Source organism: Carya illinoinensis, chromosome 1 (genome assembly GCF_018687715.1).
Source record: "Carya illinoinensis cultivar Pawnee chromosome 1, C.illinoinensisPawnee_v1, whole genome shotgun sequence".
Classification (NCBI taxonomy): Eukaryota; Viridiplantae; Streptophyta; class Magnoliopsida; order Fagales; family Juglandaceae; genus Carya; species Carya illinoinensis.
The window spans coordinates 51664565-51690616 of NC_056752.1; the positions used below are offsets into that span (position 1 = coordinate 51664565).

General features: G+C 33.5%; 3 protein-coding genes across 3 annotated transcripts; all 3 read left to right on the forward strand.

Annotated features, from left to right (window-relative positions):
• The first annotated feature begins 1055 nt into the window (after positions 1-1055).
• LOC122282826 (katanin p60 ATPase-containing subunit A1-like) lies at positions 1056-6352 on the forward strand. The gene is made up of 7 exons (XM_043094874.1): positions 1056-1389; positions 2187-2655; positions 3742-3939; positions 4442-4686; positions 4972-5130; positions 5275-5362; positions 5826-6352. The coding sequence occupies exons 1-7, from the start codon at positions 1268-1270 to the stop codon at positions 6105-6107; spliced, it is 1563 nt and encodes a 520-aa protein (XP_042950808.1). The 5' UTR covers positions 1056-1267; the 3' UTR covers positions 6108-6352.
• A 941-nt stretch (positions 6353-7293) lies between these two features.
• On the forward strand, positions 7294-11636 carry LOC122303358 (neurogenic locus notch homolog protein 3-like). Its single transcript, XM_043115116.1, has 6 exons — positions 7294-7479; positions 7646-7795; positions 8594-8683; positions 8832-8954; positions 9422-9517; positions 11259-11636. Exons 1-6 carry the CDS (start codon positions 7359-7361, stop codon positions 11342-11344), a joined length of 666 nt encoding a protein of 221 aa, XP_042971050.1. The 5' UTR covers positions 7294-7358; the 3' UTR covers positions 11345-11636.
• Positions 11637-24006: 12370 nt separating this feature from the next.
• Positions 24007-26052, forward strand: LOC122303366 (gibberellin 3-beta-dioxygenase 1-like). Its single transcript, XM_043115128.1, has 2 exons — positions 24007-24806; positions 25139-26052. The coding sequence occupies exons 1-2, from the start codon at positions 24322-24324 to the stop codon at positions 25767-25769; spliced, it is 1116 nt and encodes a 371-aa protein (XP_042971062.1). The 5' UTR covers positions 24007-24321; the 3' UTR covers positions 25770-26052.

Genomic DNA, 26052 nt, shown 5'->3' on the forward strand with positions numbered 1-26052 from the left:
AAAATTGCAAAATTTTAAAAAAAAAATTAAGAAAAAAAAGTGTGATGTAAAGGGATGATGAGTAGCAAAGTTAGATTATAATATGTATAATATGTAAGCTCAATACAACATCATGTGATGGTGAATCGAGCATTCAAACACTTCAACAAAATAAATAAAAAACCGTTGTATTTCATCACATTTCTTTTCAATGTACATATCCATATTTCTTTTTTCTATGTTCCCATTCCATGCATTACATTGGTCAACAATACGTCACAACTCTCTCTATAGTTATTCACAACTCCAACGAAGGAATCTCTTTTTATTTGAAGATGTGACAATCTTCAAGTTCAATAACCCATTGAATCAATCTTTGTTATAAGAAGAATAAGAATCATATTACTATCAAACACTTGTTACATAAAAAAGCAAAATAATAATATTATAGCTTTTAATAATGTTGGACTATGCTCAAAATTTTAAGAGTTATGTTATATATTACACTGTATTCAACTCTGATCAAATTATATTGATGTAGAATTGTTTATCAATCGTTAAATCAATTTTTATCTTTTAAAATATAAATTTAAAGATTCCACGTCAACAACATAAAATCTAAATGAGAGGAGGATTTAATATATAATATATTTTTTTAAAAATTATTTATAAGTTGATATGGATAACAATGTAAATATTTTATTGAGAAAAAATTTATTCATCTATTTTTTCAGTATCATCTGATTATTTTATAATGTGACATTAGATGATAAGTTTACAAGAAAAATATAATAAATAATTTTTAATTATCTAATACTACATAATAAAATGTTAAAAATTAGAATGATGAGTAGTATTATTTTTTTAAAGAAGATTCAAAATTAAGTTTACAACGGCTGGGCCCTACATTTCCAACGGCCGACAGTCCCTCCCAAGCACAATCAAACCCAACCCCCCACCCAACGGCCGAACCACAAAGAAAAAGCCCAATTGATACCACCCACTTTCCCTGAAAACGTAAAACTTTAAAAATATCAAGGGCATTATCGTCAGTTCATCTCCCTCCAACCTCTCCGTCGGTCGTCGTTTAAACGTCGCTATCAAGTCCACTGCTCCATCGAACCAGACCGAGCGAGAAAATCTGAAGAAACTGGAGAAAAAAAGTACTGAAGAGAGAAGCTTTCGAACACCGTGAGCTTTTTCTTCTACTTCTTCTCCTTTCTCTTCACGAGGAAACCGTAATTCTTCAGATTTCGTTTCTCTATAGAAGTTTAGAGAGAGAGAGAGAATGGGAGGAGCTTCACTGTCTGGCTTGCAGGAACACCTGAAATTGGCGAGGGAGTATGCTATGGAAGGAGTCTATGACACCTCCGTTATCTTTTTCGACGGGGCCATTGCTCAGATCAACAAGTGAGTGATCTCTACCTTCATCTCTTTAGAATTCTGTCATTGGATAAGTGGCTTGATTTTGGTATTGTATTGATAATCTTGGAAGTTCCTAGGGAAGTGTTTGAAAATGTTGGTGTTATTGGCTTTGATTGCGCGCTTGTTGCTTTTCCATCAGTTTTGGGCTCATGATTTCCATTGTTTCATATGGATTTGGGGATTTTTTGTTGTGGAAAATGCTTGGCTGAATTTTTCCGAGGTTCTGTTTGTTTGGATGGAGAAGTTGAGTAGCTGAAGAAGGAAAATTTAGTGCGGGATGTACATTTTTGGCGTGGACAAGTATATATATTTTTTTCAGTAACTGTAAGCAATCTTGTTTCTGAAACACTCCGGAATTTTAGAATTTTGTATATTGGGTTTTGTTTTAGGTGAGGCTTAGGTAAGTTGATTAGAGTTGATATTTTACTTTTCAAGTATATGGATATTGGTGAATACATGCAATTGGGAATTTGGGAACGTGGACCTTTACTTACTGGAATTTGCTAATTACGTCAAACATAGTTTTCTCTTAGTTAAATCTGCTTTGCTAATGTGGACAAGGCTCAAAATATTTACCCCAACCTTCTACATCGTAGACATACTAAGACATACCCAGGGTTAATAGAATATCATATCCAAAAATGCTTATTGATTGTTGTCAGTCACACTATGCTGCAGATTGTGTCATATAAAATGATAACACCTCAGATTGTGATATTTCAGTATTCTGGTTTGTGCCGGGGTTGGTAGTAAAGTTTTTTCCGTATCTGTTCTGATTTCAGACACCTTAATACTCTTGATGACCCTTTAATTCGTGCAAAATGGATGAACGTTAAAAAGGCCTTGTCTGAAGAGATAGAAGTTGTAAAGCAACTAGATTCAGAGAGAAAGGCATTCAAGGAAAGTGCCATGGGACGACGCACTTCTTCGCCACCAGTAAATTCTAAATCTTCATTTGTTTTTCAACCATTGGATGAGTACCCAACTTCCTCACGTGGTCCAATGGATGATCCTGATGTATGGCGGCCACCTAGTCGGGATACTTCCAGCAGAAGACCAGCGAGGGCTGGTCAAGTGGGCATGAGGAAGTCCCCACAAGATGGGGCATGGGCTCGCAGTTCTGCTAGGACTAATACAACTGGCCGAGCTACAAAGGCTGGTGGTTCAAGCAGGGTTAACTCAGGTGTTCGAGCATCAACTACTGGAAAGAAAGGCACTGGTTCTGGCAAATCTAGTAAAGGAGATGCAACGGTAAGTTGTAGTTGGCAAACTAGTTCTGGTTAACTACAGTTTGGAGTTACCGTAATAAAGTATATTTTTGTTATTTAGAGGACCTATAGTTGGTAATAAATAGGTGGATGGAGTTTTATCTGCAAAGGAGGAAGCATACAATCACATGGTTGTTTTTTTACTGTCCTTGCATGAAGAATTTTTGATCCCAAGAGTCATATTACACTTGGCTATTCTGGTTTCAAATCAAATTGAACCCCAAGCATCAATGTTCTATTGGATGTTTAGTATGATGTGGAAGTTTTGAAAAGTTTTTAGATCCAAATGATGGAATTACTGACACTGAAATTATCAAATGTTGGAGTTTTCCTTTGAGATGTGACCGTATCAACTAATGAGTTTTTTAATTATAGTTTATATGGGATCAAAAGTATGGTTTGGTTATTCGAAGTTAGTGACTTGATGGATCTAATCAGGCTAAAGTAGACAAGGCCTTGATTACCTAATTTTACTTTAATAAAGGATTAATTTCACTTCTCAATGCATAAATTGGTTTTACGGAAGCACAACTCCTCAGTGTATGGTGTTCATCTAACATTATATGGTTCGTCTTACCTTCGATGTATATGAAGATATTGCAAGCCCCATTGAGAGAATATATTGTATTTAGGGTTTGTTCGACTTATAGGCAAGTAATTGGTGCAGGCTGGGATTTTCTTCGCACAGTTGTTTGATCTTTATTATGATTTTTTTTATGATCTTTATTATGATTTTAGAAGGAAATTATGCAAGAGATGGATGAATTGATCTATCCTATTTCCATCCAGGAATTTTTTTATTATTTGTAACTACCGACCACTTTTTTATTCTTATAATGTGAATTCTTTCAGAATAAAAAATGTGTAAACTCTAGCTTTTTTCGGTTATCTTTTGTTGCTATCCTCAAGTTCTACATGTTATTTCTGTTGAGGAAACAGTAATCCATGCTCTTCTTCTGTTTCCAGCCTCTGAAGCACCTGTACCTGTCTGCCTTCTCTAAGTATGTTTAATAGTTATATAGGGCTGAGTTTATCTATATTCTGCTAAATGTGTTTTTGGAATTATTAGATTAGTGATGCTGAAGATGGAAAATCAAAGAGGGCACAATATGAGGGGCCTGATCCTGAGTTGGCTGAAATGCTTGAAAGGGACGTGTTGGAAAACAGTCCTGGAGTGAGATGGGATGACGTTGCGGGGCTGAGTGAAGCAAAAAGGTTACTAGAAGAAGCTGTTGTGCTTCCTCTATGGATGCCTGAGTATTTCCAGGTACTATTGGCTGGTTATATATGGTTTGTGTATCACTAAATTAAATCACGTTCATTAACAATTTTATTAGCTCATATCTCACTTTAATTATACATACCCGCATTAAACCTATAGTATGTGCTCAGATGCAGATTTCTTTCTGCTCTTATCATGCTTTAACGTTCTATGTGCTGGGATTATTTCAAGTTCATTTGAATGAGTATTAAGGACATGCCAACATAACTTTTGTATTGGATGTGACCACCCAAATTTAATTCTCCTTTTAATTGGCCTGGGAAAACAAAAGATAAAAGAATAAATTTAAAATATAAAAATTAGTTTTTTAATTTTATTAGATATTACTTATCCAAAAGAATGGGTAGGGGTCTGACTAATTTTCTATCCCACATTGCTGCTTCTCCTTGGATTTAATTGCTTTCTCTTGTGAAATGAGATGTAGCTGCAGGTATAATAGATCATTGGTTGGAACTTGGGGTTAAGCTTATTGCTTTTTTACTTGTAGGGAATTAGGAGACCCTGGAAAGGAGTACTCATGTTTGGTCCTCCCGGAACTGGGAAGACGCTACTAGCTAAGGCGGTTGCTACCGAGTGTGGTACCACATTTTTCAATGTTTCGTCAGCTACATTGGCTTCTAAATGGCGTGGGGAGAGTGAGCGCATGGTGCGGTGCTTGTTTGATCTTGCAAGAGCTTATGCACCAAGTACAATTTTCATTGATGAGATCGATTCTCTCTGCAATGCCCGAGGGTAAGTCTTTCACTTCTTCTTGTGGATACTTGGAATGCCAATTGATGTTTGTTCTGCTTCTTTTAGTGTAAGATCTTAATGATCCTTTTTTCTCGGGATCCTTTTTCTTGTGTGTTATCCATCTTTTGGCTATGTTGCTGCTCATATAGTTTTGTGCTTTTATGGATAACCAGATCTGTGATATGTTTATTCTGCTCTAATATGTAAATTAATTGAATATTTTTTGGCAATTCTGTTTTGTATTTTTATTGAAGCCAAATTCAAATAATTTCGTTTTTTTTTCAGGGCATCGGGGGAGCATGAATCATCCAGACGGGTTAAGTCTGAGCTTCTAGTTCAGGTGGATGGTGTAAACAATAGTTCCACAGGTGAAGATGGTTCCCGTAAAATAGTGATGGTTTTGGCAGCTACTAACTTTCCATGGGACATAGACGAGGCGTTGAGGTTGGTTTTCTATATTATGAATCTATCTATGGGTTTTATTTTTACCCAATGAGTTGTCAATTGTAGTAACCATCCTTTATTCATATACATGTCTAAAGTCTACCATTTGAATTTATTAATCGTACTCGATATAATTTAATGCAGGAGGCGGCTGGAAAAGCGTATTTATATTCCCCTTCCAAATTTTGAGAGCCGTAAGGAGCTTATACGGATCAACTTGAAAACTGTAGAGGTATAATAGCGTATGGGTATTTTTTCTGGGCATGTACTGGAATATGATGTTTTGACAATCCCAGATTTGTCTTTTCTTTTGGTCCTGCACATAACTTCTAATTTCTCTGCAGTGTTATCTGAATTTCTTGTTTCTATTTTCAGACGTGGTGTCATTTCTCTTCTGGATTTGAATATAATTGTAATTTGATTGGCATATAACTGCACATACATGTTTTACGAAGAAAGTCTCAAGACTTTTGAATAAAAACTAGGATTTCTCATCAAAAGATTCATGGTAGCTTAAGTTGATCTTGTTGCTTCTGCTTTCACTGCATTTTTTTTTTTTATATTGTTATCGTCTTGAAGGTATAATTTTGTCGTAGCCGGCAATTATGTGTGCGCAATTATCATAATTTTGTTTCGAAGCCTAAATATATTTTGCAGTTCTTTTTCCCTGATCAATCATATTTATCATGTATCAGGTGGCCCCTGATGTAGATATTGACAAAGTGGCTCGCCGAACAGATGGGTACAGTGGAGATGATCTGACGAATGTGTGCCGGGATGCTTCCTTGAATGGCATGAGGCGTAAAATAGCTGGTAAAACACGTGACGAGATTAAGAACATGGCAAAGGATGAGATTTCAAACGATCCTGTTGCCATGTGCGACTTTGAAGAAGCCTTGGTGAAGGTCCAGCGTAGTGTTTCTGCAGCTGATATAGAGAAGCATGAGAAGTGGTTTTCAGAATTTGGGTCAGCATAAATAAAGAAATAAAGAATATAATGCCATAGAGAAGATAGTACATGATCGTCTTCCTAACGAGTCAGTGTGATTGTCTTCGGATTGTCTCTCGGTATTTCATTTGTTTCTCCGGCAGCCGATCGATTGTAATCAAGTGTTTGGAAAGTTATACAATTGCTGTGCTATTTTTTGTATGTAATCCCTGAAATGTAATGTAAATTGAACTCGATCTCAAAATGCCTTATTAATTTACTTCACTCTCGAAATTTAATGTATAAGTTCTGAATCATGTAACAATCCAAAGATGCGACGAATCATATCCAAAAATCTTAGTTATCATCAGCAAAGCAGAATTGATTTCGTGACCAATGAAGAGTTAAAAAGAAAAGAAAAGGTGAATTAAGAAGAGGAAAAGGAAAACGAGAAGCCTCTTTGACTCTGAAGTGGCACATATTGAGAGGTCAGGCCTGCGATCGAGAAGAGTAGGACGGCCGAAGCGTGCACTTGGCTAATTAACCACCAATTGCCGATTGCATTGTGGCTAAAATCGACACAACCAATTTCATCTATATGTCTCATTCTTTCTCCCTCCATCGCATGCACCGCCCCCATCTAAACCTCATTAATTACACGTGAAAAGCTTGGGCGGACACCCCCATCGGCGATCGCATTGCCCACCAAGGGATAGACACTCTTATTGATGCTTCCGCCCAATGTTCGGTCACTTGCGTGCGTAAGTGCCTTTCCCTTTCTTCCTTTTTCGTGTAAAACATAATCGAGTACCTTACTAATTTTTTGCTCAGAAAAACCAAAGTTATAAAGTACTTCGAAGGTTTAAATTTATTCAAACAAAAAGAGAAGTTCTTTTGATTCGGTGCCAAAGAATAAATTAGAAAATGAATGATATTTGCAGTTATGAAATAAGTAATTATTGCGTAATTTCTTTAAAAAAATTAATAAATATAAAAATTATATGGGAAAAAAATTCAAAGTGATTTTGTAACGCTTGCGCATTCTATAATTATATGTAGATAGCATTATTCAAAAAAGAAGGAAAAATGAAATTTGGATAGATATTAGATATTGCTAAATAACTCTTTTTTTTTTTTTTTTTTTTTTGGAAAGAAAACTTATTAAAAAAATATAAGAAAATAAGAAAAAGGTAACTTCGGGGGTGAGTTTATCATTACTAGTTAAACTTCTCATATAAATGACCTTGAAACGAGGCTCTTCCAACCGTGCCGCCCGTCCATCCACCACCCTAGCTAGAAAATGGAATTCTTCAGTTTGAAGATGATCACTCTCATTCATTTCCATCTCCTTCTCTTCACTTTCTTCTGCTGCAATCTGAGAGCCACTTCTGCACAGTTGATTCCAAACGGCCCGTTACAAGGTGACAACCCAATATTTGAAATCGAACACTAGTACTCGATCTTGTTTCGATAAATTTGTTCTAGATCTGTATGTATTATGTTATTGAATTAAAATGGGTTTGGTTTCGATTAGCGTGTTTGGAGTGGTAGTGATGATGATGATGTGTTTCTACATATAATGCGTAGATGTACCGTGTGCACTAATAAATTGTGGGGAAGGGACATGCAAGGCCTCTAATGCTTCAACGCTAATTGGTTTCGACTGCGAGTGTAATCCTGGTTGGAAGAAAACGCAGATCGGTCCTTTGACTTTCCCCTCTTGTGTTGTTCCTAACTGTGAGTCTCTCTCTCTCTCTCTCTCTCTCTCTCTCTCTCTGTGCATGCAGTTTGTCTATATGTGTGCACATGATGCATGGTTGGGTTTATGTCTCTGTGTGCACTACTACTACTTTATATGCATGCAAAGAAGTACTAGAACCGCAAGGCAAATGCCCGCAAGACCATCCATACATATACATTACAATTTAACAGTTAACAGACTTTCATTATGTTTTACTCCCTCTCTCTCTCTCAAAAAAAAAAAAAAAATCCAGCTTCTCCTATTTTCAATTCTTTTTATATATAGTGTTTCTTTTTAATTAGCTGCTTAGAAAACAGTTTTTTGTTCGTCAATTATCAAAGGTCGACTAACGTTTCGGATTCCGTGGTTTATAGTCAATTCTGCTATACTTTTGGAACTGCAATCTTTAGAAGATTTTTTGTTGTTGTTATTATTATTATTATTTTCAATCAAAACGACAGCCATTTTGCTCTTAATATGAAATGCGAAGTAGGCCCATCGCATAACTTATGGTGTACATTAGGAACTCAACAACTTAAAGTTGGGTTTTTTATTTTATTTTATTTTTTTAAATGATACATTGTGATTGAACAATTAAAATCCTAGAAGTCGAAGCTCATTGTTAATTCATTCCATTTGTAATATTTTCTTGATGATTTTAACCGATTAACTACTTAAATTCCATGATTATAATTTATGAACTCTATTTGTTGTTTTTTTTTTTTAAAAAAATAAAAATTCATGAAATGAAAGAAAAGACAAATTAATTAATTGGGTGATTGATGATATTGCAGGCACAGTTGATTTTCAATGTGGGAAGGGGTCAACATCACCACCACCAGCTCCTCTCGTTCCACTTCCACCCCCTCTAAATTTGCCTAACCGTACGCCCTTCCCATTAACCACCGCATATATATATATATATATATATATATATTTAATTTCCAAATATATAAAACAACTAAAAGTATAAAGTTGGTGCAGTTGGAGAAAATTAAGCATTTTCTTTTTGTTTTTTGAATTGATTTACAGCTTGTGCTCTCGTTTGGTGCGGCGATGGAACTTGCGTAAGCAATGGAACTGCATACACATGCGAATGTAATGAAGGCTCCCAGAATTTGTTGAATTTAAAAGGCAGAGCTTGTTTTAAGCAATGTAAGCTAATTTCTACAATACAATCAATTCCTTTAATACTAATTCCTTCTTCTTCAATAGAAGCATCAATATTATATATTAATTTATACATAGTCTTTTAAATAGCACCAAATATAGGTTTAAATTATGAGAAATAATATATACAATTTTAGAGTATGCAAACCCTCTATACTTTAAAAAAAAAAGTAAGATCCACATTTTTTTTTTTCAAAAGAAGTTCTCGGAGTTTCTACATCCTAAAACTGTATCTATCATTACTCTTTAAATAATGATGATTAAAAAAAAAAACTGCCGGCAACTCATAATTAAAAAGTAGGTTCAAGAATTTGTTTCTCTCCCTAATTCATGTTTTTACCTAAAGTTTGAGATTTTTTTGATTTTTATTTTTTGGGTCTGTATAACAAATAAAATTTTTATTGAATTGATAAGATACATGTTAAATTGATGGTTACAATTCCTTTTGACAGGCTACTGGGGAGCAGATTGTAATAGTCTGGGGTTCGGCCCAGCACCCACTCCTCCTGCCTCGCCGAGAAGTACTGGACCTCCTGGCTTAAAAGGGGGTAAATTTATCTAATCTTTTGCTGATCTATTAAAATTGAAAATTCTTGACATATTGCTTCACACACACAAATATATATATATATATATATTAACGATTTAGACAACAAAAATAATTCCACTTTTTCCTTATAAAAGTAATTATATATTATATTTTTTAATATATATATTACTTATCATTCTGGTATCACATATCAACAACTGAAAATAATTGTTTTTTCTTAAACTAATGAATCGGAGGAGCAGATTCCTCCCGAGGACTATATATGGGCCCATGAGCCCAATCCCTTCCCCCCTTATTTAATCCCGTATCTTATTTGTTTGCCTTATGGGCTGAAAGAGTAGTCGTAATTGCCTGGATTTGCTCTTGCGCAAGGGTAGATAATTACTTGTTGATCTACTTCTAAATTAAAATTTAATTAATTATGTAAAATGATATTTATAATTTTAGAGTGTGAAATTTATTCTTATTTTTTTTGAATAAAAAAATAGATAAATTTAAGATCTATATAAAAAAAATTATTTTTTTAATGATAATCTTCACTTTTTTTTTAACTGCAATACATAAAGACTGCACATTCTATATATAATATTACCCAAACAATTATATATGCATTAAATATTAATGTCATATTAACGAAAAGAAAAAAAGAAAAGATTTTTTTTTTTTTTTTTGGAATTTCAACAATTTGTCATTACTCATTTTATTGTGTTGACGGTGGGATCAGGGAGGAATAATTTTTTCTTTTATAAATATATTATAATGTATGTTTTGGAATAAATAGATAATACCAATATTATAAAAATCTGTACGAGTTGCACCAATCGAAAAATTCATTTACAAAGATCAATGCATGCAAGATCACCACATAGTAGTCAAACAACAACCTTTGATCTTTCGAGAAAGGCTATGTTATACCACATATTAAATTTTCCCCCTCCTCTCTCTTTTTCTGTTTTTCATGTTAATAAAACTGTTTTTTTTTTTTTAAATAAAAAAAATTAATCGTATTAATTTCATTGCGCTAAAAATAGGTTATAAATTAATTATTAAAAACAGGTAACATACAACTTTAATTATTTATTTTATTTCAGTCGTAGAAGCCCTCCTTTTAAAAAAAATTATCTAGCAATATTATACATATGGGATAGGCTAAAAAAGGATCTGCTGATGGATATCGATCGTAGGTACGCAATCGCTATTGACATCCACGTAGTCTCCTTGATCTTTATATCCCTTAGAGTATTGACTTAATTACTTAATATTTTTTCTTATGTATTGAACTATTCTTTTAGTGAATATTTTAAACAAAAATTTAAATTATTTTTTTAGGGTATGATAATATTTTAAAATTAAAATTTTCATATTTTTGTAATTATTTAAATTATTTTTAAAATTATCATTTAAAACTATAATAAATATGAGTATAAAAAAAATGTAGATGATTGGAAAAAGGATTTATTTTATTTATTAGAATAAAATATTAATAAAAAATAATTTAGGGGATGAATATTGATTTCATATATTTGGAGCACTACTGTTTATCCTCTAAACATTTTTTCTAAAATAGGGATTCGGATGTAGGGGAGATTTTAATCAAATTTTTAAATTTTTTATCAAATTTTAAGAAAAATAATATTATTGGGAATGAGATGAAAATGCTCTTTTATATATATATATATATATATATGGTATTTTGGTGTACTTAATTGTGTGAACTTAAAAGACTTTTCCTGGGACAGGATCTAGTGAAGCACCAATTTGCTTGAGGAGTCTCCACGCACTAACCACAGTAATGTTGGCCCTGATCTTTCTATGTTGGACCTAAGCGGGGAGCAAGAAGAGTCAAGACGTTGAACACAATGATCATAGAGATAAGAATAATGATCTGATTTTTATACGCCAATATATATACACACAATCTTTTGTTTTTGGCAATAATTATAACACGTGCGCGCGATTCTAGCGGCCACTAGCTAGCGACAGTACGTTCTATATAATATTAAACAAATTAAAACATTATCTTTCTAGTCGATCTTCTTGTCTTTTTTGAGGATGTTTTCCAATCTCATCATGTGCTTCTCGACCCAAAAATTTATAAAGTGGACTACGTTTTTGTATATAGTCAGAACTACTTTCTAATCTTGATCGTCTGGTCAAAATTATCACTGAAAAGTCCGGGGGCCTGTAAAAAATGTTGCAGATTATTGTTAACGAAGATCATGACGAGGTTGGTAATATAAAAGCAGCACGTCGTTAAGATCTAAAAATGATTTAAAAATCCCAAGATCATATAAATTAAATAATATGTAAATTTTTAAAATTAAAAAATTAAAGTGTGATCGCAGCATACATGCAGTACTCTATGGCATGGCTTGTATATTTTCGATGATATCTATAGAAAAAATTTAATTGCAAGCATAATTGCGTATTAATATGTATACGAATTGAATATGATTAGTCAAAAAGTTGATTTGATTGAAAATAGTGCTAATTTAAATTTTAAATATGAAGGAATCAATTTTGGTATTCATATTAGTACACTACTTTACTTATATGTAGCAAAACTAATATCTATATCAATAAAATTTGACAAAGATCATATACTTTAATTGAGAAAATTACAAATTTAAGGATTATAATAATGATAATTAAAATTAATAATCGGAAGAAATGAAGAGAGAATATTATAAAACCGATTGATTGGATTAGGTAGTACTCAACCTGAAGATGTTTATATATTGAGCAGACAAGTTCAGAAGCTTAGCAGGGTGCATGCCAACATTTCGTGCTAGCTTTTCACGGATTGCACATTAATTGGGACTACTGCTCTTTAACTCGATCGAAAGGACAAGTACTTTTAGGTTCACAGATGACAGTAGTACTGTCGTGTTAATAAACAAGGTTGGAGTTTGGCATGCATGTATGAAGGTACAAACCTAACCTATTGAATCTGACAAGAAAAATATACAAAAACCTGTGACCAATAGTACAGGAGGAATGGTAAGCTGTTGAATCATGCAGCATGTGTCCTGCTAATTTACCTCACAGATCAGGACAAGTCGTGCGCGAGGAAGATTATTTCTGTTATCATGGGAGCAGTTTTAAGATGTCTTGCCTGCTTTGCTTTTGTTCTTTCTATTGTACGTCTCAATTTCTGGTTCCTTTAGTTCTGATATTAATCTTCTGTATATCATGGTAGTCATGATCATGTATATATAATTATAATATCTTCATGAAGGGCCACAATTAATTAATTTTTTGTACAGTTTGTCTTTAAAATTAGGGAATCTTTGTTTTCTCCTTATGTATATCGAAATGGAGTGAATCGATGAGTCCAGTTAAAGCATCTTAACAAATCAAAGTAGTCGAATTAGTACACGATTCCATTCAATTTTCTTCTATTAAACTAGTATAGACTTGGATGCTCCGCGCGCGCTGATTGTAGCTTTGCGTTCCATTAGAAAGGGTACGTACTTACTGGCTGGCTTTGCACAATGACTTGAAGACCCAAGAATTGGAAGAGAAAGTACAGGAGCATGAGCAGCAATCAATTTATCAATGTCGTGTGTTGCTTCCCCAACTAGAGGACAAGGCATGCATGATAATATGTCATATGATATGTCGCTAAATTAGATTTATATACCGCCCATGAATCAAAGCTGTACAGAATGGCCGCTTGCTTTACGCAATTATTGTCTTTTCTCTCATCTTCTTCCATATTTCCAAGAATACTTCTTTCATCTGTGTGCGAACTGCATTTGATGAGATTTATATATATATGTGTGTGTGTGTGTCATGTGTTCAGGGTGGACATGCAAATGGAGGGAAAGTAGGTTTCAATCGTCCGGCCGTTAATTACTTGAATTCGTTGAGGAGGAATATGGGAAAGATAGTATATCATGTTAATTTTTTTTTTTTTTCTCTTGGCACCGTACAAATTTAAATAAGTCTTGGGATTTTTGGGGGGCACCGGAACCTAACTTTGAGGTGCTCTTTATTCTGACTATATATATATACACACCCTCGCGGGAGCATTCCAATTCGATTTTTTATACGTTCTAAAATCTCTAAATTTTAGAGAATTAACTTAACTTTTTGACAAAATAAATACTTTATCCAGTTCCCTATTTTAAGGTATAGGTTTAGAATGTAAATAATGATTCTCTATATTTAAATAGTCACAATTCATCCCCTAAATAAGTTTTTATATATATTTTATAGAGAATAGTTAAAGATGTACATAGAAATAAAGTTGTAGAAATAATAATAAAAAAATAGTTAAAATTTATAAAAAATTATAGAAAACTCAATGTGAATACTCTTAAAAAACTAAGAGAGTACAAGGTGTCAAGGACTCGTTTGGATAGCTATCTTAATTCATATTTTTTTTATCTCGTTTAATCCTTTTTTTTTTCTAAATATCACTCAAATACAAATATTTTTAAATTTAAATCTTTGACTTTTTCATTTAAACATTATCTAATAATTACAACTTTATCAAACTTCCATATAAAACACAACAAATAATTTAATTTTTTTTAAATCTCAAAATAAAAATAATATTCTAACAATATTTTAACTTTAAAATATTTTTATTCAATTTTTTTCTCACTTTTTCCAAAACTCAATAAAATATTTTAACTTAAACCATTTCACAAATACTAATAGATTTCTGATCATGTGATCAACATACAAACGAGGCCTAAGTAGTGCTAGCTACGTTGACTCTTTTTTTTTTTTTTTTGAAATAAAGAACTTTATAAGAGAACCATTATTAATTAAGAAATATTTTAATAACAAAAAGATTTCAAAAAAGTAAATTTATAAATTGACGTGATTTAATGTAATAAATTAGATTGTAATGCTACTTTTATTGTAAAATATTAAATCTTAAGTATCATATAAAGTTTTATCAATTTATAAATTTATTTCTATAAAATCCTTTTGTATATATAACACTTTTTATATTGATTAGTAAGAGCGATAATCGCCTTCAGATTTTGAAACTTGAGATAGAACCCAAAGTGAATTTGGTAGAATGAAAGGCAGCTCGCTTTAAAATTAAGCATCTATTAATTTTTCATTCTCGTTAATGGCGATAAACCCGCCTGGCTTGTCCAATTAATTTAGGCAAATATATAAATATATATTCAATTATTACAGTACAACGCATGCACTGTATCACTGGCTATAGTTTTTACTTTTCAGCAAAATTAATATATATATATATATCAACCTGTTGATTAATAAAATATTATTCTGGGCATAACATCTGATATTTTACTTTTTTTTTTTTTTTCCTGGCCTCCATATATTCTGTATGGATGGACACCGTATGATTGAATGATTGTTGATACAAAAATTTTATTTATCATTCTCATATTACAATATATCACACATTTTTTTTCTTACTAAATGTGTAGTATATAGATGTTGAATAGAAAAATTCTGTTAGTTTAATATCAATAAAACTAAAAAAAATTATAAAAAATTTAAAATAATAAAAATGTGTGTGGTACTATATATATGAGAATAATGATGAGTATCAAAACTCTTTTTGAAACTAGCTAGCCACGTATTATTTACTCCCAGAATTATCATGTGAAGACAACAAAACTCATGTAAAAAAAAAAAAAAAAAATCGATTCGACCCGGCCAGGACATAATTGGCTATGATATTTTGGTATTTTATGGCTTTATTAGGTTTTCAAAATTTTAATATACGTAGATGTAGATACCTGCACGAAGTACGTACCTTTCAAGAATAATTATATAATGGGTCAAAGATATCATGAATAACTTGGCAATTACCATATATATATATATATATATATATGCATGCAAGCTAGCTAGCTAGATGCTCTTTCGGTACCCTCACAAAGTAAATTATAAGCTGCTGCTATATATGGAAATAATAATAATAAAAAAATATGTTATCATGACTGGCATACTAGTAAGCCCAGGAGATCGATCAGATATTGGATAAATTAAAGCTAATTTAGATCATAGTACATATATATGCCAATTTTGTGCATTTGTGACGTGTGTGTGCATGGCAGTCATGCATCCAGTGGAAATATCGCATTATTGTCAAAGCACCCTGCAAAACATACAGGAAGATCAACTTCCAAATTAAGAGTGAAATTGGCGCCCCATTGCTATTTTGGAAATTATTATTTCTAGAAAAATTATATTAATTTAATTACACTCCCAAACTACCACTAATTCTTTTAATTTCCAACATGATAACCAAACTACCAAGGTAATTATTGCCATTTAATTAGCTCCTTAATTTGAAATAATATAATTTATAATTTAATATATATCGAATCCATAAAATTTGGAAGATCGATAAAATATATATAATTTTCCATGTTTCAGTTATGAAAAGTTCAACGATTATGTGGTAATTCTTTTATCTTCCAAAAATAGAAAGTAGTACTTGGGGTTGACTAGTTCTGTTAATATGTTAGTTTAAGGGTTAGTACTATTCTATCTTTTCACAACTAAAAAATAAAAAAAATAAAACAAAAAACAAATTAAGGAAAGTTATAAGTACGTAGTGGTGAAAACTGAAGAAGATGATGTATGATGTATTTATACAGTAACTTATAATTACTAAGATATTCAGAGGATAAGAATAATGGTCCCCCCAACCCAGCAATTTTGTCGTCTTAAGTCTTCAAAAATCAAGCGTACATAACTTATGCAACTGAAGAATAAACACGTAAGAGTTATAATTATATCGTTCAAGTGCCTCTGGAGAAAAATCATGCACTGGATTCACTTTTGAAAGAGGGTCTCATGACTTGATTAGCATTTTGATGTTATATTTACAACTTATTAAAATGTTACGTGGCTAATCAAGATTATATTCTGAAATTCTCCTCAGTTTTTCAAAAAATACATCATGGTATTGTTTTTAAAAATCTTTAAATTATTACTTTTACATTGATGAGATGACAAAATTTGAATGATTTGACATACCTGATTGATATTTCAGGAAAGAATTTCGTTATGTATATAGAGCTATATATATATATATATAGAAAAATTATATTCATAAGCTTCATACACTACACATCACTCTTTTTATTAATTTATTAATTTTTTTCTCTTATAAAATATGTAGTATATGGATGATTAGTAGAAGAATTCAATTATTTTAAGAAGAATAAAATAAAAATAAAAAATAAAAAAATTATGTAGTGTGTAGTATAGAAGTTTATAAATAGCAAAACTCATATATATAATATCCAGCGAAATCTTATAATGGATTCCAACGTCAAATAAAAGTTTATTACGTGAGCACTGATCATCATCCTATATTATATAAGAAAAATAATATTTACAGTTAAAAATATATAAATGTAGTATAATTTTTTTTTGAAAAATAAATAAATATGAAATTTAAATAAAAAAAATTAATTTTTTTAACAACAAATGGCGTAATTTATTTCAAAAAAATTATGTAACACTTACCTATTCTATAATTATATTTATCGTTACACAATAACATCATTTCAAACATCATTTCTTTATTTTTTGTGTACCACGTTATGTGTCTGGATGTGTCTCTTACATGGGGATCGGTTTCCGCGCCTTCGTTCGCTGCTACATCATGTGATTGGTTGCGAGTAAGAAAAATAAGTAAATCCAAAGTGCATTAAGCTATTCACCATAAATCATGGCATTATTTATACTGAGTCCAAAAGGTGATGATCTCTAACTTCGAACTTTTTAATTATTTTCTGGCTTCGCGTGGACCCAGATAAGAAAGCAGATCATAGATATTAATCAGCTCTTTATAAGGTTGCTTCAAAGGAAACATACTAGCTAGGGATCAACGCATTTTTTACATAAATTGTGATCATGATCTCGATCTCGATCTTAATTACAAAGATTACTTGAAATTGTATGATGCAAGACATTTATTTATCATTTTGATACTCAATATATATAGTATAAATATCATCAATAGGTAGCATTATTTGTAGCAGATTTTGCTGTAATCAATATAAAATCTTAGGAAATGAGAGGTTTGTCCGTATCTATTACTCTGTTATTGGTAAAAATTATGTATAATATAAAAAATGCTACTACTGCTGAGAGAAGCTACCGACTCATGAGGTGGCTATTACACCGTGAATAATTAAAAACAATTAATAAACAAAAAATCAAGTAACTCTACCATCACCCCTCTCATTTTGAAACCCAAAGATCCAAACAACTCAATTTCTGATGGGATTGTAATTTTTGGTTAGCTCACATGTCAAATATGAGGGCTCCACTGAAATATGAGGGATCCAGTGGCTATATATGTAAGACGTACGATACAATTTTTTGATATCTTTTCTCGATGACATTAGCACCGCCCATATAATATATATCCTACCTACTCATAAATTATAATGACATGTATTAACGTCACATTTTGTCTGCATTTGGGCCGGATTGCTTAGTTGGTTTGGACCTTCACTCGATTTGCATACGGCTAGTCGATGGCGGTGTTGGGCCCGCATTGACGATGTGCGGACCCAGTTGTGCTGGGCTTGAATGAGGTTGTGTAAGCACTCGGCTTTTCCGTTACAATTGTATGGAGTCCATGTGTATGGCCATGAAGGTGAACAATATATAAATGCAAAGAGAGAGAAGTAGACATAAAAATTTACATAGTTCAACACTAGACCTACATCCACTGGGTTTGAGGAGATGGGAATCCACTATATAAGTTTTATCTATAGTCTATCAGAGTTTCTCATCCTCAATGTACAATAGATTTATAGATCATTTTTTCCGATCTGGACACCATCGTTGCAATGTCTGGAGGTTAGAGAAGCTCTCCCTTGAAGCCTTTCAGAAGCTTGGCCAAACGTTCCTCAAAAAGTCCCCCTAGCTCCAGAAGACGTCCTCCCGAAGATCCTTAAAGTCCTTTAAGTCGTCCACCCTCCTCTTCTTTTATTTTTTTTCCCATTCTTTATGTCATATCAACTCACCTCACGTCTTTTCTCCCATTCCCTGCCTTCTTGATACTATTTTTTTCTCTCATTTTTCCTTTTCCATACTCCATTATTTTTTCCTATTTCGTCCTCTAGTTAAGCCCCCTTGGTGGGCTTGGATTTTGAGGGCCCTCACGGGCCTAAGACGAAAATCACCCCTAAGAACATGATCATATTTAAGGAATTTAATTTTAATAAAGTTTTACAGTTTTCTAAACCCTTCTATATATTTGATTGAAAAAATTTAATTATAAGTATAATTGCATACTAATATGTGCATTAATCTAATGTGATTGGTCAAAAAGTAGATTTTATTAAAAACAGTGTTAATTTAAATTTTGAATATGAATGAATCAGTATTAATATGTAGATTAGTATACAACTTTACTTGTACGTAGCAAAAATCTATTTGATTTCTCTTTAAATTCCGTAATTTTCAGGCCAATCATGTGAAGGTTTTTTAGTAAATGGTGGTAGATCGCTTAATCCTTACGGGAAATACTATTCCGGGTATTCTCACATAAATTTCTTACTGAATTGCATTTTATTTTTTTTAATAATTTTTGTTTTTACTTTATGATTTAGAAACTGTTTTTAAATGAATTTATGTTTTTTTTTTTTAATTTTTAAAAAATATTTAAACAGTTTTAAAAAATGTTTGAAAAAAAAGTAAAAAAGAAAAAGAAAAAAAAATGTTGCTGTTCGGTGAGGATTGAGAATCTTATGTGGGAGTAGCACTTCCCCAATTCCTTCCCAGCTAACTAGCTTCCGTACGTTTGGCATTGCATGTCAGGCTCAAACGTCTACTCTCTGCATGTAATTTGCCCTGTGGTTTAATTAGTGGAGAGAAGCCAAACCCACTGAACCAAATCTGGGTTTTGGAGACCACAGTACTAAAAAATGAATGCCTCAATCATATATTATTATTATTATTATTATTAATTATATGAGTACTAGGGACGGCATTATTAGGGGACCAGGCTACTAAAACATTTCTCATTTTAATTTATAAGGGGGGCCGGGGTATTAATATAAGCATAAGCCTTTATGTTTTAATAATTTAAAGAAAGATCGAGTTTGCTTATATTTTAAGATGCTTAGTCAACCTTATAATTTATGCCTCTTGAAATCATTATAAATTACAAGAACTTCATTCTCAACATAACTAGCTAGCTGCAGTCTAATTAAGAATCATATCTATAAATGACTTTGAAATCACTCGTAAATTCTTAAAAATATAAAAATTCAAGACACATCGAAGATTTTTTCTAAAAGGATATTGTTCAATGTTAAAGTTCTAGTCTCTTGACATTTTTATAAATTTCATGAAATTATTTTTTTAGATAATGTGGTATCTCATACATCACATCACGAGTAATACTCTCATATTTGATTAGAACTTGATCATCTGAAACTTGAAATTAGATAAAAAAGAAAAAAAAAACTCAAGCACTCATGTATTTATAGAAGAAAAAACTTTTGGATATACATGTTTGAAACAATACATGCATGATATGCCTAGATTTTATATATCTTCTATATATAAAAAGTATCTATAAAATAGTAATTTATTATTTTAATAATTTTTTATTATTTTTCTGTTAATTTTTAACACCGTTCGTCTAAATTCCATCCGTATACTGTGTACCGTTGAATGTAAAATCTACTTTCACGGTACACAGTACACGGATGCCTTTGGTACTCGAATATGTATATACTTTCACCAACTTTAGTACTCGAATTGTAATGGTCTAATTCGATATTGATGATGAAGACGCGTGTGAAACTTTTACAGGAGCTCTCCTCCACGATTGCATGCCCATACCACTGCTCGGTGCATGCCTTTGGGAACTTGTTATGGGCATGCAATTGAAAAGAATCTCGATCCCGGCCTTGAGGATTTGGGAAGTGTTGACCGATATTACAGGTCTCTTAACTTGTGCGCGCGCGCGTGCAAGATGTTTTTGGCTATTCTGGGAACTTAATTAATTAATTCCCTGTACGAGGATTTGGGGAATTAATGCGACCTGACCCACAAAAGACTGGCATATGATCTATGTCATGCATGCGGTCTAATTTACATGTAATTAACTGCAAATATTATTGATTTCATTCTACTTAATTTCCTCTTAATTAAAGCCAATATTAATTAATTAAGTGATTAATCGTTATCTTATCAGATGGCTCCAAAACATGACGTTTAAATATAGAGAATTATTATAAATATAAAGAGATTACATATCTCTTTATAAATTTATTTTTATATAATTTTTTTATGGTTAAAATATTTCTCTTAAATATATATCATTTTAACATGTATATATATAATATGAGAATAAAAGTGTTAAATTATAAAATTATTTTTATTATAAAGTAAATTTAATGAATCACATAAAATCTTATCAATTTATAAAATTATTTTTATATAATATTTTTTTATAATTATAATACTTATATATATAAATTAAATAGGAGAATAAAAGTGTCACCGTACGTATAACTATTTGTTTTATTGTCTTAGACTCTGACTAGCTAGCTAGCTAGCTAGTTGATGATTTCCACTCAGATCTTATCCCATGACTTTTTTAATTCCAAAACTTTAGAATAATTTCACCCTTAAAATTTAATAACGAAAAGCAAATGCACGTCAGCATCCAACATGATAAAGAACAGAATACGCATTTTATGAACGAAAATGATGCCATCCAATAAGGTGGAAACTCAAAAGAATCTTGCTTTTTAGCATCAAGTAAAATAATTGTAAAACTAAAAGCAAAGTTAAAACAAAGTGGGATTTTCCAAATTTAGTAAGAAAAAAAAGTAGAAAGTTAAAACAAAGTGGGGCTTTCCAAATTTAGATATGTCTACCACATTCAATATTTTAAACACTAGCTATGTCCTTGTTTATTTTACATAAGGTTCTTAATCAAACATTTGGGGAATGAATTAAATCTACATTAATCCCACACAATCCCTGATCAGACCACATTTTTAGACAAACAGATATTCAAGTAAAATCTTATGAAGTTAATGGATCGAACAAATGTTACAGTCGAGTACTGATCATCATATATGATCTCTCATCTCGCATAATATTGTCAACATGCATATGCATACAGAATAAAAAGATGTGGCTGCGATCATACTAGTCTTTGAGGATTTGAGTCATGTTTGAGTTTTGCCATCAGAACCAAATTAAATACTCGATCTACATGAGAAAAGTTGTGTGCATCGATCCGAGCATATACAAATATCCATATACATAATCGTTTATAGATAGATGTGCCTGATCTTGGACACTTGCAGCAGCTAGCAATTATACAAGTTAACAGCCGAAATGCCCATGGTTTAGGATTTCTATCCTGTATGGGGCCAGGGAAGAAATCTTACAATCATATGGGAAGGTGAAAATGTTTAGCTAGCTAGCCGAAATCATGAAACTAGTCATTTTCCCCTTTCACGAACAAAACAAATTAGCCTATCAGCTTTGCTGTCCTGGCTAAAACCAAACAAAAAACATTGTAAATTGAAGTTCTGCTCACTAGTAGCTAGCTAAGAGTACTACTGTATACTTGAAGGCATGTCTGTTTTTTAACCGAAAATAGAAGTCATGAGCATGTTATATAAGCAAAAATGGTACTGTACATGAAATTTTCCCTAGAAATAAGAATATTTAACTAGCTAGGCAGGCATGATATATAACGCTCTTTTCTAAAAAGGGAAAAAAAAAAAAAAAAAAACATCCATACAAACTTTTACATGACATGCGCGCATGTTAAGAAATATATACCACCCGATCGATCAGATGGTATTTCATAAAATAAATTACTAGCATGTGTGGAGATAATAAATTAACGATTAAAGAAGAAGAAATATCTAAGAATAATTAGAAACCTGGAAATTTGTCATATTTTAAAGGGGAAATTTTGCCCCATGCACAGACAACAATGCAGCTTCACCCATATATATAGGTCAAGAATTGGGTATATTTACTGTGCAGCAAATGAAACTTCACCCCCAAATCATTTTTTCTGGTAAGTGGCCAGGCAACCGTCTCTAACGACCGGACCTCCCCATGTTTGTGCCACGTGAAGTACTGCATATGCATGTAGAATGATGATAAGGCATATGTGCGCAGGGCGAGTGCTCACGAGCAAATGTCCCATGTATGCGGGTCATCTCGTCATGGAAGGGGTAGCCCATGTCCCATGATGTATGAGGGTCATCATCCTTAGCTACGTACATATGAGCTACTTGTGGTATATCTATATATATCTATATCTTAGATATATATATGTACTTATATATCTATATATAATATCTACATATATAGGGGTATGAGTAAGATATATATATGACGTACGCACTGATATAATCTTGTACGTTGTGATTAATATTGGTGTGTGAGAGTGGCAACCACACAAAAGAAGAAAGAGGGGAATCAAATCAATTAAACAAGATATATCGAAGAAAATGCTCATATTTTCTAATTAACTTGTCGTCTGTGGATAAAAAAGAGAGAGAGAAATTGCAGGGGACAATGGTGGAAGGATATTGAATTATTCAAAGAACAAAGTGACCCATTGTGCAGTGCTAGTTTTTAGTAACACCTCTAAAAATGTTCAAGTACGACAGAATTTGTGGCTTTTGGGAGCCCACTGGAGTCACATAGGACAAAAGGAAACAAATCTAACCACAAAATACCAAAATAAACTTTATTACTTTTCTTGGAAATTACCAAATATTCAAGTGAAAAAGCATAGGAGCACTCACTAATTCAATTTTTTTTTTGGCCTGGGCCGGGGAATGAATCATCATGCCCTTCAACATCTCTCTCTCTCTCTCTCCCTAAAAATCTCTCTTTCCAATTGCTTCATGATGAGGAATCCAGAGGAAACTCCCAACAAGTTGCCAACCGTAGTACTACTCCCTCAGCCATATAATACAATAGATTCAAGAGAAGGTTCCCCAAATTTCGAAAGGGCAAGTTGGGAAGAAGTCGATTTTGGTCAATTTACTTTAACTGAAGGTTGGCATTGTTCTATTAGAGAGAGAGAGAGAGAGAGAGAGAGAGAGAGAGAGAGAGTAAAGGTGGGTATTGTCCTATAGTTCAGAGAGATTAGGAGCAAGATAGAGGGGGCGGAGGGGGGGGGAGGGTGCTGATTTAGATGTTTTTCTACTTGAGGACAAGACAGAGGCACATGGAGAGAGGGAGGGCCCTTCTCTTTCATGGAATACCTTTGGTTTTTGAGAGGTTGAGATGCCTTTCTATGGATCAGTTATATTGTTTGTAGAGGACAAGATGGTCCTTTCCGTTTTTGTTCTTTCCCTTGTCCAATACAAAATACTTGCTTCCCCTTTCATTTCTTGTCCCCTTCTGTCAACACTCCCCAACACCACTCAACCCCTCTTGAGAAACTACCGCTCCACCCCGTCCTCTCTCTCTCTCTCTCTCTCTCTCACACACACACACACACACACTAATCTCACCCCACCTTTGACATACTCCAATGCCCATCACCTCCAATTGCACACTCTTGCTCTCTCCCTATATAAACCCCCCCACTCCCCCCATCATTGTTATCATCTCAGCTTCCAGCTTTCATCCTTGCATTCTCACAACCAAAGTACTTCCACCAGTACTGTTACCACTGCTACTAAAACTTTATTCTAGCTAACTTTCCATAGTTCCTAGCTCGAGACACACCCACCAATTTCTTCTACACATAAAAGTACAATTAGTCCTCTCTCTTTCTGATCTCCCTACCTCTCGCTACAAAGCCCCCACAGCAAAACTTTCACTATGCCTTCAAGACTATCAGATGCCTTTAGAGCCCATCCTGTCCACCTGTGCCATAAACACCCTGACTTCACCTCACTCCAAGAGTTACCTGACTCGTACACATGGGGACACCTCGACGTCGAGTCTTCTTCTTCAGATGGTGACTCATTTAGCTCAGAGTCCGTGCCAGTTGTAGATCTCTCTGACCCAAATGCTCTCACACTAGTAGGCCATGCATGTAAAACTTGGGGTGTGTTCCAAGTTACAAACCATAACATCTCTCAAAACCTTCTTGATGACATTGAGAATACTGGTAGAAGCCTATTCTCTCTACCTGTCCAGCAAAAACTCAAAGCCGCTCGTACCCCAGATGGTGTCTCCGGCTATGGCCTGGCTCGGATCTCTTCCTTTTTCCCAAAGCTCATGTGGTCCGAGGGATTTACCGTCGTAGGCTCGCCACTCGAACAATTCCGCCAACTTTGGCCGCAAGATTATGGCAAATTCTGGTACGGTTATACATGCTCATGCACGTGTAAAAGCGCGATATTGTTGTTTGCTTTTTCATAGTCAAGTTTTTTCTTTTTCTTTTTCTTTTCTTTTGGCTGTGTGTTGGGAAAGTACTAAAGCTAAACATAAAACGCATTTCCTTCCCTTAATGCAATTAGCAAAGATTGCAATGATGGCTACGGACCCACAAAAAAGATTCGGAGCGAGAATAGGAGGAAAACAAAATCCAAATTGTTACTGTTTTCCTAGTTTAATATCCATAATGTTAGCTTCTTTCCTAGCATATACACAGTGTTCTTAATCTTCCTTGAATATATATATTTTTTTCCAGTGACATAATTGAAGAATACGAGACAGAGATGAAAAAGCTCGCGGGGAGGCTTATGTGGCTAATGCTAGGCTCCTTGGGCATATCCAAGGAAGATATCAAATGGGCTGGCCCAAAAGGTGACTTGAAAGGGGCATCCGCAGCCTTGCAACTGAACTCCTATCCTGCTTGTCCGGACCCCGACCGAGCCATGGGTCTAGCAGCGCACACCGACTCGACCCTGCTCACCATTCTCTACCAAAACAACACCAGTGGCCTTCAGGTCCACCGGGAGGGAACAGGGTGGGTCACGGTTCCACCAGTTCCGGGTGCACTTGTGGTCAACGTGGGCGACCTCCTCCACATTCTATCAAACGGCTCGTACCCGAGTGTCCTCCACCGCGCCGTTGTTAACCGCACCCTTTATCGTCTCTCAGTTGCATATCTCTATGGGCCACCAGGAAGTGTCCAAATCTCGCCACTCTCAAAGCTGCTAGGACCCAGTCGCCCCCCACTCTACCGGCCAGTCACTTGGACTGAGTACCTTGGCACCAAGGCTAAGCATTTCAACAAGGCACTTTCCTCTGTCCGCCTTTGCGCTCCTCTTAGTGGATTGGTTGATGTAAATGATCATAACAGAGTACAAGTTGGCTAGCTAGCTAGCTACTTACCTTCGAATGTTAATTTTCATTTTTTCTTTTCTTTTTTGAGAATTTTATCCATTATTTTGGCCTACCATTTCTTGTTTTGTCTGTTGTTTTTTGTTTGGCCATGTTATCGTTGGTGATCTCATTTCTTGAGGATTGTGGGGTTAACAAAAAGAAAAGGAAGGTGGAGGAATATTGATTAGGTCAATCGGCATTGGAGAAAAAAGACCCACAAAGGATAAGTTTATACCAAATTCCATATACAGGGGATGCAAACAAAAGAGCGTTTGG

What these genes read in the sequence shown, in the direction of transcription:
- LOC122282826 (XM_043094874.1), top strand. Translation starts at nt 1,268, where the DNA reads ATGGGAGGAGCTTCACTGTCTGGCTTGCAGGAACACCTGAAATTGGCG. An exon ending in GGATGCCTGAGTATTTCCAG is followed by an intron (nt 3,940 to 4,441) that starts GTACTATTGGCT and finishes TTTTACTTGTAG; the next exon opens with GGAATTAGGAGACCCTGGAA. An exon ending in TCTCTCTGCAATGCCCGAGG is followed by an intron (nt 4,687 to 4,971) that starts GTAAGTCTTTCA and finishes TTTTTTTTTCAG; the next exon opens with GGCATCGGGGGAGCATGAAT.
- LOC122303358 (XM_043115116.1), top strand. Translation starts at nt 7,359, where the DNA reads ATGGAATTCTTCAGTTTGAAGATGATCACTCTCATTCATTTCCATCTC. An exon ending in TCCAAACGGCCCGTTACAAG is followed by an intron (nt 7,480 to 7,645) that starts GTGACAACCCAA and finishes TATAATGCGTAG; the next exon opens with ATGTACCGTGTGCACTAATA. An exon ending in CAGAGCTTGTTTTAAGCAAT is followed by an intron (nt 8,955 to 9,421) that starts GTAAGCTAATTT and finishes TCCTTTTGACAG; the next exon opens with GCTACTGGGGAGCAGATTGT.
- LOC122303366 (XM_043115128.1), top strand. Translation starts at nt 24,322, where the DNA reads ATGCCTTCAAGACTATCAGATGCCTTTAGAGCCCATCCTGTCCACCTG. An exon ending in CAAGATTATGGCAAATTCTG is followed by an intron (nt 24,807 to 25,138) that starts GTACGGTTATAC and finishes ATTTTTTTCCAG; the next exon opens with TGACATAATTGAAGAATACG.